General features: G+C 35.6%; 1 protein-coding gene across 2 annotated transcripts in view; it reads left to right on the top strand.

Annotated features, from left to right (window-relative positions):
- The first annotated feature begins 7,364 nt into the window (after nucleotides 1-7,364).
- FAP (fibroblast activation protein alpha) overlaps nucleotides 7,365-15,317 on the top strand; it is a 71,765-nt gene continuing 63,812 nt past the window's right edge. Inside the window, exons 1-2 of one of the 2 annotated variants that reach the window (XM_028830766.2) lie at nucleotides 7,365-7,605; nucleotides 7,936-8,020. In XM_028830766.2, coding sequence (XP_028686599.2) covers nucleotides 7,600-7,605; nucleotides 7,936-8,020 — 91 coding nt within the window. In that variant the 5' untranslated portion in view covers nucleotides 7,365-7,599. The remainder of the gene's footprint in view (nucleotides 7,606-7,935; nucleotides 8,021-15,317) is intronic. The other variant, XM_015110238.3, reaches the window with a different exon arrangement.

Here is a 15,317-nt window from a genome sequence, read left to right as displayed (position 1 = left end):
AGTATAAGACTAGTTAGGAATAGACCTAATATCCATCACATGAGTTTGTAGACTTATTTTTGAAGTTCTGAAATTACATTTAAAAATCTTGTGGCTTCTGTATTTCTATGAATGTATTTCCCTTCCTACAATGTGTTCTCAACACCATTTGGTGATATCATGGCAGGGACTGTTATGTGTGCCTCCAATTCTTATTCTGGTCTTCACAGGTGAGATCTCTTCACTATCTGCTTTGGGAGATGAGGACATGGGCTTTCCTGCCCTCTGTCTTCCTTACCTACCTTTCTTCACTCTCTTTCACTTCCCAACTTTGGTTACACGTACATTTACTTTTATACTTCTTAAGATTGACAATTTCTCTGACTATAAAGGTCTCAGTGACTTCTAAAAATTTTAAATCAATAAACAGTTTAAATTACTATGACTACTTAAGCATTGCTCTTGAGCTAACTGGTTTGGTAGGATCACATTTCTTTCTCTGTGGCACCAATTACCATGCTGTTCAGCGAAGAAGGTACTTAGAGACTCTGCTTTTACAGTCCATCTAGTATCTCCAAACATTATTGTGACTACCAGGACTCTTGGTTCCAAATGGTATGAAAAACAACACAAACTTAGAAAAAAATTACTTACTCAAGAAAGTAGATCTGACTTCAGAAGTGGCTGGAGATAGGAAGTCACACAACGTTTGTTGTTAGCATCTGGTCTCGTCATTTGCTCTCTGAGTGATGGCTCTAGTACTATACTTCTTTATTTTGCTGAAATACACCCTTGAGTTCCTTTCTACAAAAGAATGCTCGGAGTATAAACTCTGATTTATCACACATCTGAAAATCTTTTATTTTGTCCTCATGTTTAACAGTGTCTTAGTTAAGTAGATTCTAGTTTGATTAGTATTTTATTTCAGAACTTTGAAAAAATAGATCCATTGTTTTGCAGAATCTGACTGGCAGTGACAAGTGTGTGGTTAGTCCAATTCTTGATTCTTTCACATGATACTTATTTTTTTTTCTAAGGAAGAATATAAAATTTTATCTTTATAATCAATATCATAGAATTTCACAATTATGTGTTTAGGTATAAGTCTTTTATCATATTTTGTGCTGGATATTTTGTGGGCCCTGAAAAACATATTTTCTTCTACAGTTTGGGGAAATTCCCTTGCATTCATCCTGTAATAACCTCTTCCCCTCTGCCTTCTTTGCCCTTTATTCCTCAAACTTCCTGAGTTTATATTTTATGTCTCTTAACTTTCCATTATATTATCCAACTTTGCCTTTCTGTTCTGAGGGGCTTCCTCGATTTTATTTCACAAAACCTATTTTGATTTAAATAAACTTTGGTGATCATATTTTCAATACCTTAGAGCATATTCATCAAGATTCTTCAGAGAAATGAACTAATGGGAGATAGATAGATAGATAGATAGATAGACAGATAGATAGATAGATGATAGATAGATGTTAGATAGGTAGATAAGAGGAGACTTATTATGGGTAGCCTTATGCAATTATAGAGGTTAAAAGTGAGGAAAGGCCCTGGTGTAAGTTTCAGAGTCAGAAGGTCTGAGAACCAGGATCTTAGAGCAGGACAAGATTGATGTTCCAGCTCAAGAACAGAGAGAGAATCATCTTTCCTTTGCCCTTTTGTTCAATCTAGACCTTCAGTAGATTGGGAGATTTCCACCCACACTGTTAAGGACTGATCTTCTTTTCTCGATACTGATTCAAATGCTAATTTCTTCGAGGAACACCCTCAAAGATAAACTCAGAAATAATGTTTTACCTGCTATCTGGGCATTCCTTATCCTGGCAAGTTGACACATAAACTTATCTATTATCCCAGTAAGTTGACACATAAACTTATCTATCATAAGAAGTTTTTTCGAATGTTACATTTTTTAAACTTGGTCTCTAAATTGTGGCAATATCTTGTTGAATCTCACTGAGAATGCTAATTCAAACATTTTTAAAGGCCTCTGTTCCCAGAATTATCTCTATGGTCATTTTCAAAATTTATTCATGTTGCTTAAAAAATTGTTTTTTCTTTCATGTTTTGGGGTTTTGATTCTTTTTCTTTTTTCTTTTTTAAAAATATTATTCTTGTCTACTGATTCTTATTTTTGTTGCAGATTAAGAATGAGGTGAGACTGGAGAGATCCTGGTATACAATTGGTGGGTTTAAGGATAAAGGTCAGAAAGCCATTAAACTGGAGGACTGGATTGACTTTGGTGCACTGACTCCTATACATGCTCCTAGGATAGATGCTTAGCTGCAGATTTTTTTTTTTTCACCCAGAGGTGAAGAGTCCATGTATGGATTTCCAAACAGTCCTCTTTTTTCAGCCCCCATCTCCCTTTCTTACCCTCAGTGGTAAATGCCATCTCAAATATGGAACTGTTTCATGCTTCTGCCAGGCAAAAGGATTCCTTTCTAGGCGTGGTCCAGGCAGCTGCTATTTCTGTTTTGCTTTATCCATTGATGATACTTCTTCAGTCTCTTCATTGTCATGTCAGTATCCTTTTCGTCCTTTACAATCAGCTTAATGGAGTTTCCAAAGGCAAAGAGATCAATGTATATGTTCAATATGGCATCTTAAACTGGAAATCTCTCCATCCATTTTATACAGAATTGGGGATATAACTCAGGGCATTTCTCTGCTGCCCTTAATTATCGACATAATTTGAGGTGAATTAAGTTCCCAGATGAACATCCCAAAGGATACCTTAGCCTCTCACTGCTTTGCCAACTGTATCTCTAAGGACCTTCACTTCTTTCTTCTATCTCAGCTACTTACTTCTGTGACCATACCTTAGGTCTCGTTGTAACTTGAACTGAAATCTTAAATACAACCTGCAGCTATCTGGTAAAAAATCTCTTTTATTTCCTATCCTACTCCTAGTTACTACTAGGACTCATACTTTGAACTCATCAAAATGTCCAGTTTTTTAGCCCATGTATTTTTTCCTTCCATCTTCATCTCTTCCTAGTTCCAGCTGGATCATACATCCCAATCACTGTACCAATATATACCCTCCTCTGAGAGCCCTAAGCATGGGTCAATCCAATTGTGTTATAATGTGAGACTATCTGGGTTTATCCCATCCCTACCACTCATAAGTTGTGGGACTTCGGGGAAGTTATTTAGATTTTCTGTGCATCCGTGTCCTCATCTGTAAAATGAGGATAATAATAGTATGAATGTTCTGGGGATGAAAGGAGATAGCACATGCAAAGTGCTGAGAAGAAACGTCATGATCAATAAAAGTATTCAATAGACATTAACTAGTAGTAGTAATATTCTTTAACCTGAAAATGCTAGTGAAAAAGCAATATGTGTTAATAAGTTATGTTAAAGTCTATAGGTGCTTAAACATTCTATTTATACTGTTTAAACAGTCTTCTTGTAAGTTAACCACTTCTAAAGAGATGTAGTATTTCCCTGTTTAAATGACAATGAAGCACTGATTTCTCTTCTGAGTCTTTGTACCCTCAGCACTCAAAAAAATGGGTTGTGTCTCTGTTCTGTTTCTTTTCTAATCCCATTTTGATAGTTAATCCTTTGGGTCTCCAAGGAGCCCTTGCCCTAATTATGATAGGATAATGAAACACTGACATCTAATTACAACTTTTATGAAGGTAGCAGATACCAATTACAAACTGGGAGTCATGTGGCTTTATATTCTTCCTTATGTAACACTTGTGGTTTTAGAAAAGAGATCAGATTCAAAAAATAGTTTGAGCTATATCATTTCCCACTGATGCTATATTATGCCATTTCTTCCAGATCTATAACTATGTAATAGTTATTTTGAGCTTTGAAGACCTCAGGACTCTTTCTAGCTTGGAACTCAAAAATCTCTTTGTTGATGGGTATTTTGATCAATCCTTTGATTTAAGCAAGTCCCTGGAGGAAGAGCTTTTAACCCAGGCACTGTATAAATAATTATCTGATTACTAGACCCCAATTTAAAGAAAACTCTAAACAAATTAATATTTTGAACACAGTCCTTGTAGAGTGAAATTGTGTTCTTTTGAGACATATGTAACAAGGTACTTTCAGGATGTGAAGATCATTAATATTTTAGCCTTAATTATTTTACCCTCACAACCTTAAGGTGTCCCCCAATAACAAATTGGTGAAATGTCAATTATAATTTTAAAACATATATGTTTATCACTTTGGAATAAAATTTTAGGAAGTATCACAAAAAGCAATGTAAGATAGCAACACTGGATCCTGTTAAAATCTTCGGCAAGTTATCCAGTTTTTCTAGGCTGTTTCCTAATCAGCAAAATGAGTTTTGGTATGGATCAAATGAAATAATGCATTAAATCACTTTGTAGATAACAGTAAATAGTAAATGTTCATTGAATCTGAGGAATCAAATGGGTAGGATGTTAGGAGCTTTTAGGTTTTCTAGAAGCAAATTTTTACTTTAGAGTATAAAATCAGGCTTATGTTTACTGCACTTCTATCATTATTCCCCTTACTTGTAACTTGTCTTTAAAATAATTTGTCATGGCTTTTGGTTAATAAACACATCTCTCTTTCATCTCCCCACCATAAAATAAAAAGATAACATCCTTATGCTCTCAGCGTGGTCTTACCTTCAGACTCTAGAAATACACAGCTGAATGTGTTTTCTGGGAAAACATATAAATTAAAATCATTTTTGGCAGACATACATTGGCTATTAATAAACTGTTCTAGTAAGCTCTCCTCCTTATAACCTAAGGATTTATGTTATAGCTCATTTATCCAGCAGGCTTATCAGAATGCAGTCATATTCCAAAGTCAGTCTTACAAGATCCCTCTCTGGAAAGAACTCAATTGATGAGCCTCTACTCTCCTAATTGCTGGCCTTACCTTTGTACATGCCAAATCATCATCCTTTCTGCTTTTGTAGCATTTTTATAGACCCAGAATTGCTTTCTGAGAAAAGTCTCAGTCCTAACAAAGGTTACACTTGAACTGAGGATTACATGCATGTGATATGTGTCCTTTCCAGTCCTCTTCCCAGGTCCGTGCAGAAATCACCAACCAGTGAGAACAGTCCTTCTACAAAACACAAACTCAGCTTCAGGCTATTTCTGAACAAGAGCTTTAGGAAGCAAAAGGAAGCAAGTATGTAAGAACGGACCTGCCATATTTGTACTAGAATGTAAGTTCCTTAAGGGCACATACTGTGTCTGATTCCTTTTTGTTTTCTCAACAAAAAGGTTGATTGGGTGTTAACTAATTGTATAAAGTAGGAATAAGAGTCAGTTTCCTAAATGTTTTTAAAAAGTTAACAAAAGCATTTTCACTTTGACTCCAAAATTTTAAAAAAGCTAATAAAGATGTTATAATATTTTAAAAATCCAAATTTTATGGGAGTTCTTGTCTGGATGAAAATTAGAACACATTCACATTGTCTCAAACGAACCAACATGTGTAACTCTATAAAAACAATACCTCCCTAAAGCATGAAATCAGATGGAAAAACTGGACATCTTTATTTCTGCAGTCAGTCTCATTTTTCTTAAAACAGTTCAAACTAGTAAGAATTTTCCAGAAGTTACAGCTTGACTCACCCAACCTTCCAAGGAAAAAACAAAAAAACTTAAACAGACATTGTTTCACTCTCATCATTTCCCCCCCTTACTAATAGTTGCAACTTAAATGTGTCTTAAAGCACTCCAACTTCTTCATAGTGCCTGTTAAATAAGTATCCTGTGGACCCCCACACACAGTCATAGAATCCTAAGTGGTGCTCAGACCAGTCACATGTCAGTGCATTCTTAATTGCTACAGCTAATATGCTCTCAGCATGGTCTGTTAATTACACCCTAATAATTTATTATAGTTTCTTTCTACAATGTAAAGTCTTGGAAATCACCCACTAAAAAGTACCTGTGTACTCTGGGGCTTTGGCAGGCTAGGACAGAACTTCTGAGAACACGGTGTGTTCCAGAGAAGATAATCTGAGAGGACTTACAGAGAAACACTTCATTCAGGACCTGGCTGCTGGCTTTTATCTCAGATCTGAGGATTTCACAATGACTTGGAGATACCTACAAGTGTATAGCACACCTTGGATATTACTCTTAATGATTACTTCAGTTTGTAAAGAGGTGACTCCACCAACAGCAAAGGAGAGGGCCCAGCCCCAAGCCACGAGGAACACAGTTCTCTGCCAGTAAGTGCCTAATGACTCATTTTCCTCAACAGAAGTTTCATAAGGCTGGAATTCAGGGAGGGATGTCTGGAGAATGTCTGAAAGGAAGTTCACAAGCCACTGTCCTGCTCTTTGCTGGAGAAACTGTCCCATGGTAGCCAGACAAGTTGACGAAGGCAAACAGCAACATGTTTTGGTAACATTTCCCCATTACCTTTCATGTACAATCCAAGAAAGGTTGCCATGAAGTGTTTTAATCAGGTTGGGAACATTATAAACTTCCAAAAAAGAAAACCATTAGTTGAAAAATTAAGGACACAGTAGATTTAACAACTGTGTTTACGTGGAACCACAAAATCTATCCAAGTGAATTGCATTAAAACAGACAGAACACTCCAAGAAACTGTTGTATGTGTATTTTTTTTAATTCAGTCAACCATTTTACTAATCTGTCAAGATGACCAATTTCTTTGGAATTATGTAGATTTAGCCCAAATGAAATTGTACATAAGATTTACTTCTCTTTTCAGATGCTTTTTTATTTATTTTTAAATCTTTATAATTACTAAATGTTCTCTCTCTCAGAAGATATTCTGAGAGGAAAGCAAAAATACCACTCTTGTAAAGCCATTTCCATTCTTCCAAAGGTCTGCTGGTAAATTATTCTTACTGATCTTTCCATCTTTCTAGCCTGTGCATACACACCTAACCCATACTAAATTTCACCAGATGGCATTTTATTTCTTTAAAGTAAAGCAGCCGTGGGTTTAGACAGTTGAATTTTTAAACTTCTGTATTTACTGAAAGTGCATATGGTGCTATATGGACAAAGAAATTGTGCTGAAAGAAAAACATTTCTGTCTGCAATACCTCAGAATCTTCCAGAGGAAAAAAAAGTGCAGTTATATGGTGCATTTCTCACAAAATCTTATGTGGCTTCAATGTTCTTCCTCTGTTAAAAAGTAGATATATGTTTAATGTACAGACCTGCAAGTTTCATTATTTTAAATTCATCTTTTAGTGGCAAATAAAAATGTTATACGAAACTCAATGACTTGCTAAAGCGATCTCTCAGTGAATTCTAGAAGAAAATGCAACATAAACCTGTACTTGTAAAAAAGAAAAAATAAAAACCTCTGTATGTCAACGTAAGCAGATGTTGGTGTAGAATTTACAAGGATGAGAAGGCTATAAAACCTTCCCTGAGTCACTCACAGTTCATTTGAGGGCCAAGAACGCCCCCAAAATCTGTTTCTAATTTTACAGAAATCTTTTGAAACTTGGCACGGTATTCAAAAGTCCGTGGAAAGAAAAAAACCTTGTCCTGGCTTCAGCTTCCAACTACAAAGACAGACTTGGTCCTTTTCAACGGTTTTCACAGATCCAGTGACCCACGCTCTGAAGCAGAATTAGCTAACTTTCAAAAACATCTGGAAAAATGAAGGTTAGTATAAGCAACCTCAAGTATCGTTAAAAAAATTAAGGTTGGCTGGATTGAACGTGATCAGAGTTTTCTATTGTTTAAAAGGTGAGGATTTTTTACATAAGTATTTACTTCCTGAATGGGTTGGGATTGGAAAATTGTTCAAATATACTGTAGAAACATTTGTCCTTGCAGAGCTGGAAGAATTCCAGCAATTATAGCCGGATCAGTGGAAGACAATCAAAAGCTTCGTGGGGCGAGAGAAATAGGATTTAGGTGTAAACAAAATCTTGCCATTTCTACTATTTAGCAGGAACTATGTGTATGCCTAATTCTCTTTATTTTATGTAGACTTGGGTAAAAATCGTATTTGGAGTTGCCACCTCTGCTGTGCTTGCCTTATTGGTGATGTGCATTGTCTTACGCCCTCCAAGAGGTAAGAACTTTCTCTGATTTGCTCTATCTGCCTAGAATAGCTTGGAAAATGTACTAATGCAAGATCACAAGTGGCTGAACATTTCCTAAGTGCTTATGTTCCAAAGTAAGTCTGTTATTTCTAAGAAGACATATAAGCTCACAGATATGTTGTTGTGCAAGACCAGAAATACTGAGGAATTTAAGGCATGGGTAGGAAGAGATTTACAGTGTTATTTCAGCAATAGAAAAACCTAAGAACTATGCTGCATCACCCCCACAACCCCCAAAAATATATGCTAAATACAAGCTTTGACAGGCCTTTAGAGACAACATTTTTAACTAACATTGCTTTTCATTATTAGGTTTGTCTCGTGGAAAGTAAAAATGAGTAAGAATGGAAAAGTTAAAACAGAATCTATGGACTTTTTTTATTACTAAATAGTCTTTCCAAAAATTTAGGGAGGAAGTTGAGAATACAGATCTCAGGAATAGCTGTATAGAAAAAGCGAAGTTGTTGTTTTAGATGTAGTAGCACTGCACATCAAATTAGAAAACTAAACATTGTTAAGCAAGCATTATGATCAGTCATAAATTGTATCCTTTTACAAAAAAGGCTTAGATTGACATTGATCTCACTTTAATAAAAATTGGAAGGTACTATGGGCTGATATCAGAGCTAGTTTAAATATAAAGTAGGACTATGTTGATAGATAATCCAGTGATATTAGGGGAATAGCTTTTTATGAAAATATTTATGAAGAGAAACTCAAGCTTCTAAAATAGAAAAAAAAATCCAGTAATAACAGATCTTATGTCTTTGTGTCTAGGAAAAGGGGAAAAATTTGTACTAATAAATACTAAAAGTTTATGATAACAAATGTGGGAAATATCTTGGTTAAAAGTTAACTGATAGTAAAGGAAGATCAATAAAATAACTTCAGCTAAAGAATGTATGAGTCCTGAACGACTATTGCTATTAAAAAGAACATAGAAAAATGTTTTGGAAAATTGAAAATAATCATGAGATTTTCACAGAATTACAAAATAGAATAGGTGAATCCATAAGATGAAGTCAGCTTATATCTTCAGTGTTCATTTCAGTCTTTGTTTCTGTTCTCTGCCAGCACAAGATTCTTCTTAGGCAGTTGAGAGGTATGTTGTGCATGTACATATCTTTCATAAATTTTCATGTTAAAATTATTTTCAGACCCGTCTCTCAACTCAGTGGTCTTGGGGCCACATTTCCCTCATACCAGCAGTTATCAGGTAGTGGATTAGGTCATATAGATCCTTTGAATGTTAATTCATTAAAAATTAGCTCCTGATTTTAAAAGAAACTCAATCTTGAAATTGATACTCTGCACCCTCAGAAATAAATGTTCTTGGAACAAAAGTTTGTTAATTTTATAGGGCACTTGCCTCCATGTCCACAGGGAAGGATGAATTTCACTACGGAATTCAAGCTATAATTTCTAATAAGAAATACGTTATATTTACATATTTACAAATGATGTATAGAGATACACATACACAGATATTTGTGTGATCACAAATAATCTCAATCCTACCCTCTTTCCAAGTTTAGTTATGTATAGCTTACATATAAATATATGTTGTAAACTATATACAGTATAAAAGTCCTATGTAATTTATAATACAATTATCTGTTTTCAACTAATAGGAAAATTCTAAGAATAAAGTGATTTCTTGATAGGGTGAAATAATCAAATTAAACTCAAGTACTCAATGAAATTTGAGTACTCATTCAGAAATAGAAAAATCATAACTAAGGTGAGAACTGCTGTTTTTTGATCCACTATATCATTCTCCTTCTGTTCTAAATTTGCTTAATAACTTCTTAGAATGTCAGCTAAACAGCTTGTGAATGGCACCAGTCATTCCCCTACTTTCCTGAGCAGGACCCGGGCAAGTCAGTGCCACGGGCAGCCCTGAAGTTAGGCGTGGTGGCCTCCTCCTGACTTTCCTCCTTTCTTCTCACATCTCACTCGTCAATCATCTCCCATCTGGAGTGCCAGGTCCAGTCCTCACTCTCACATCTGCCCAGTGCCTATGAGAATAGGATCTGAGATGGCAAGGCAGGAAAGGGAAGGAGGAAGGGGTAAAAAGAACAGAGAATTCAAAGCCAAGTGAACTCCTACTTAGCCTCCTTCTCACACTTCATCAGAAATCCCATTACCTCAGATTTGCCTTAGGTGCCCTCGTATCCTCAGCCCAGAATTTCATGAACCAGTATATGAACAGTCTTCTGAGAAACTTAAAGCCACACTCAGGAAACATTCATTCACTCATTTACATATTAGTGTATTAGTCCTACTAACTCCCTGCCCATCATCATGCCAGTTGCTGAGGATATGGAGGTACAGCAGTCTAGAATTTCCTCTGCAAGTTGGGGAGTAAGAATCCAGTGCTTTCTGCACCCAAAGATGCATGGTCAACACCACAGATACCTGAGAAGGATTTCTGTTAGTTCACACCAGGTCTAAAGGAAAAAAAAAGAGAAAGGCTCTTCCATCCCAGGAGAACCAGCCTCAGGATTAAAAGCGTTTAGGAATAATTAAACTGGATTGTAGGAACAAATATGAAATGTAGTAGTGAAATGAGAAAATCCATTTAGCTCACTTACAAAATATTAACTATAAGGAAAAACTTTCTTCGAAACTTGTAAAATATTCCCTTTTTGGTTTTGCCAAAGTGTGAAAAACACATGAGTTTCTACCCCTTATTCCCAGGTTGTCTTCAGCTTACACCCCTTCAACTGACTCCTTTCCTCTCTCTTACCTCCAATCACTTTTTCTTTTGAGGTTCTTCTTCACAAGCATCACTCCTCTTCCTGTGTGAATATGCAACAAGGCTGAGAGTGGAAACTAAGGCTCCCCTTATTTTTGTTCACCCCAAAGACAAACATACGTACTTTCTTGTTTCAAGAGATTTAACAGATGTTACAAAAGCAAAAAACTGGAAGTGAAAAGTTACAGAGGTTGCGGAATTTTGCAGGTAAATTCCACACAAACTTGATTCATGATTTATATTTTCTGAATACCTGGACCAGTCCTCCATGGCTTACAGAAAGAAATTGTAGGAGCTATTTGACCTCATTTGAGATTATTTTCAGTATAGAGTTCCCCACATGGTGATGAACAAATACTCAAATGTTAGTTACTAGTTTTCTAAAATTTCTAACATGTAGTAAATGATAGCTAGCATTTGTGTCTGTGTTCTCCATGTTGAGAATATATACTTATACACTCAACAATAGCAACTATTCCATTCTGTGTGATGTATTTCAATTTCAAAAATGTCTTAATTCTGAGAGTAGAGAGCCTTTATCCCAGAATATCATCCCCGTTCCTATCCCCAACTTTTTTTTTTAACCAAAAACAACAAATGTTTCAGAAACTTTTGTGTCTGAAGAACTCATACAGAACATTGATGGCTCTAGGGCAAAAGCAAAACAAAAGGAAAGAAGAAAGATATAAGAAGTTGAAGGGTGGAGGAATGGAGAATAAGGCTAAGTGAGAGTAAAAAAGGAAAGGGTGGGTGGCTGTGTTGGCTTATGGCTGTAATCCCAGCACTTCAGCAGGCCAAGATGGGAGGATTCCTTGAGCCCAGGAGTTTAAGAACAGGCTGGGCAACATGGTGAAACCCTTTCTCTATTTAAAAAAAAATACAAAAATTGGCTGGGCGTGGTGGCATGCACCTGTAGTCCCAGCTATTTAGGAGGCTGCATATCAGAAAAGTGTTTGGGAAGTTCAGGAAACCAAAAGGAAACTGATAGAGCATGAGGTCAAAATTATTTAAACAAATGAACAAAGAGAATATGTATATGCATATGTAATTGTGATTCTACATACATACACACACATATATACAATATGTAGTAATTATTTAGCTGAGTCCTGCCTTTTATAATGCATTGAAGAAAATATGTGAAGGCCACAGACAATTTGGATAGAACAGAGATCAATATTTTTTAAGAAGAAATATCATTTGGGAAGTCTGAATTTTAGTCAGAAATTCATTGTTGTTGTTATTATTACCATTACTATTCTGTTACTACTATAACTTCAACAATCACCTTTGGTAAAATAAGATATAAGTGAGATAAAATCATCTTCAAAGGAGATATAAATATGTAAGTTGTAAGGTTAAAATATTTTCCCAGGACCAACATTCAGTCTGTGAAACAGATTCCCTCAAACATCTTAAGAATTTTAAGTTTATTTTTTCACTATTCTTCTGGAGAAAATATGGGAAAGTCTAAAAGGTTAAGGAGAAGTTTCAGAAAGTTTATGAATATAAAAGAGTTTTTAAGTCAAGATGAAGAAATCAAGTTTGCAGTTTATAATTCTCTAATTTGCACGTGAATTTTAAAATCACAGATGAATCTTGGCAAACTCCATTTGAGTTTTGCCAAATTCTAAATAATTTAAAAAGAAATCCAAATCTTTGTATGATTCTCATAATGGAGAGGCGTTTACCTGTCTGAGATTTCCAAAGCAAACTGAGTTACAACTTCGACGAGAACATCCAGTCATAGATATACCTTGAAAACCAGATTCAAAAGTTTGAGCCAGAGGTGTGGAATCAGGACTTAAGAACCAGAGACAGTCAAACTGAGCCATAAAATACAGCAATAATTGACAAATGCAATCTAATTTAACTAAAGAGCTTCTGCACAGCAAAAGAAACTAGCATTAGAGTGAACAGGCAACCAACAGAATGGGAGAAAAATTTTTCCAATCTCTCCACCTGACAAAGGGCTAATATCCAGAATCTACAAAGAACTTAAACAAATTTACAAGGAAAAAAAAAAACCAACAACAATCCCATCAAAAAGTGGGCAAAGGGCATGAACAGACACTTCTCAAAGGAAGACATTTATGCGACCAAAAAACACGTGAAAAAAAGCTCATCATCACTGGTCATTAGAGAAATGCAAATCAAAACCACAATGAGATACCATCTCACACCAGTTAGAATGGCAATCATTAAAAAGTCAGGAAACAACAGATGCTGGAGAGAATGTGGAGAAATAGGAATGCTTTCACACTGTTGGTGGGAGTGTAAATTAGTTTAACCATTGTGGAAGACAGGGTGGTGATTCCTAAAGGATCCAGAACCAGAAATACCATTTGACCCAGCAATCCCATTACTGGGTATATACCCAAAGGATTATAAATCATTCTACTATAAAGACACATGCATATGTATGTTTATTGCAGCACTGTTCACAATAGCAAATACTTGGAAGCAATCCAAATGCCCATTAATGATAGACTGGATAAAGAAAATGTGCCCCATATACACCATGGAATACTATGCAGTCATAAAAAAGGATGAGTTCATGTCCTTTGCAGGGACATGGATGAAGCTGGAAACCATCATTCTCAGCAAACTATCACAGAAACGGAAAACCGAACACTGCATGTTCTCACTCATAAGTGGGAGTTGAACAATGAGAACATATGGACACAGAGAGGGGAACATCACACATAGGGGCCTGTTGGGGGTTGGGGGGACTAGGGGAGGGATAGCATTAGGAGAAATACCTAGTGTAGATGACGGGTTGATGGGTGCAGCAAACCACCATGGCACATATAATATCTATGTAACAAACCTGCATGTTCGCAAATGTATCCTAGAACTTGAAGTATAATTTTAAAAAAGCAATAATTAATACAGTAGGCATGTAATAAAACGATCTTCTCATAGAACAGTTAATCAAATACTAATCAGTCTCTTTTTTAAATTTTGTTTTATTATTATTATACTTTAAGTTCTAGGGTACATGTGCACAACATGCAGGTTTGTTACATATGTACACTTGTGCTGTGTTGGTGTGCTGCACTTATCAACTCGTCAGCACCCATCAACTGATCATTTACATCAGGTATAACTCCCAATGCCATCCCTCCCCACTCCCCGCAATCAGTCTCTTTTTATTTTATTTCTCGTGCATAGAGAACCAAGAACTTATTTTTCATTTCCAGTATCCTTCTTAATTGACTAATATTATGCAGTAAGAACAGAATAACGTATAATATTTATTAATATTTATTCCCATTAATAATAAAAATAGTATTATTTAGTATCTAAATTAAAATTTTGAATACAGGTTATGATTTATACTTGGTGGAAAAACAGATATGTTAGGACTTTTTAAGGAACAGGACATAACAATTGTATGTTAAAAAAGAAAACATCAGATAACAGGCCAGGCGTAGTGGTAATCGCAGCACTTTGGGAGGCCAAGACGAAGGATCACTTAAGGCCAGGAGTTCAAGACCAGCCTAGTCAACATGGAGAAACTCCCTCCCTACAAAAACACAAAAATTAGCAGTGGTAGCAGACACCTGTAATCTCTGCTACTCAGGAGGCTGAGGCAGAATTGCTTGAACCTGTGAGACAGAGGTTACAGTGAGCTGAGATCGTGCCATTGCACTCCAGCCTGGGCAACAGAGCAAGACTCTGTCTCCCCACCCCCCACCAAAAACAAAACAAAATCAGATAACAAATGAAATAAGCAGATAGAAATAGACACATAGAAAGATACTAACTACCAATACTTAAGAAGAAACAGAAAACATGAATGGTGCTATAACACCAAAAAAGATTGAATTAGTAATTTTAAAACTTCCAACCAAAAAAAAAAACTTCCTAAGCTCAAATGGCTTCACTGACAAATTCTACCAAACACTTAAAGAAGAATTATTACAAATTCTTCACAAATGTTTTCAAAAAATGAAAGAAAATATCTCCCCACTCATTCTATAAGGCCAGTATTACCCACATTGCTATAATGCCAAAACCAAAGATGTCACAAGAAGAGAAAATTATAAATCAATATCTCTTATGAATATAGATGCAAAAATTTTCCACAAAATACTAGCATGCCAAATCCAGCAATATATAAAAAGGATTACACACCATGACAAATTAGGATTTAGCTCGAGAATACAAGGTTGGTTTATCGTTTGAAAATCAATTAATACAATAAATTTCATTAATAGAAAAAAGGACACAAATCTCATAGTCATTATAATAGATACAGAAAAAGGATTTGACGAAATGCCACCCTTTCATGATAAAATCACTTAATAGATTAGGAGTAGGAGGAATTCCTCAACCTTATCAGAGACACCTACAAAAAAAAATAAAAAAACATAGCTAATATCACACTTACAGATGAAAGCTAATGTCACACTGTTTTCCTGCTAAGATCATTAACAGGACTTGATGTCCTCTCTCATCACTTCTATTCAACATTTTATCAGTGGTTCTAGCCAAGGCAATTA

The sequence above is a fragment of the Macaca mulatta genome, chromosome 12, assembly GCF_049350105.2.
Source record: "Macaca mulatta isolate MMU2019108-1 chromosome 12, T2T-MMU8v2.0, whole genome shotgun sequence".
NCBI classification, from domain to species: domain Eukaryota; kingdom Metazoa; phylum Chordata; class Mammalia; order Primates; family Cercopithecidae; genus Macaca; species Macaca mulatta.
The sequence above is the reverse complement of the archived record's forward strand: the minus strand, read 5'-3'. Positions and strand labels throughout refer to the sequence as shown.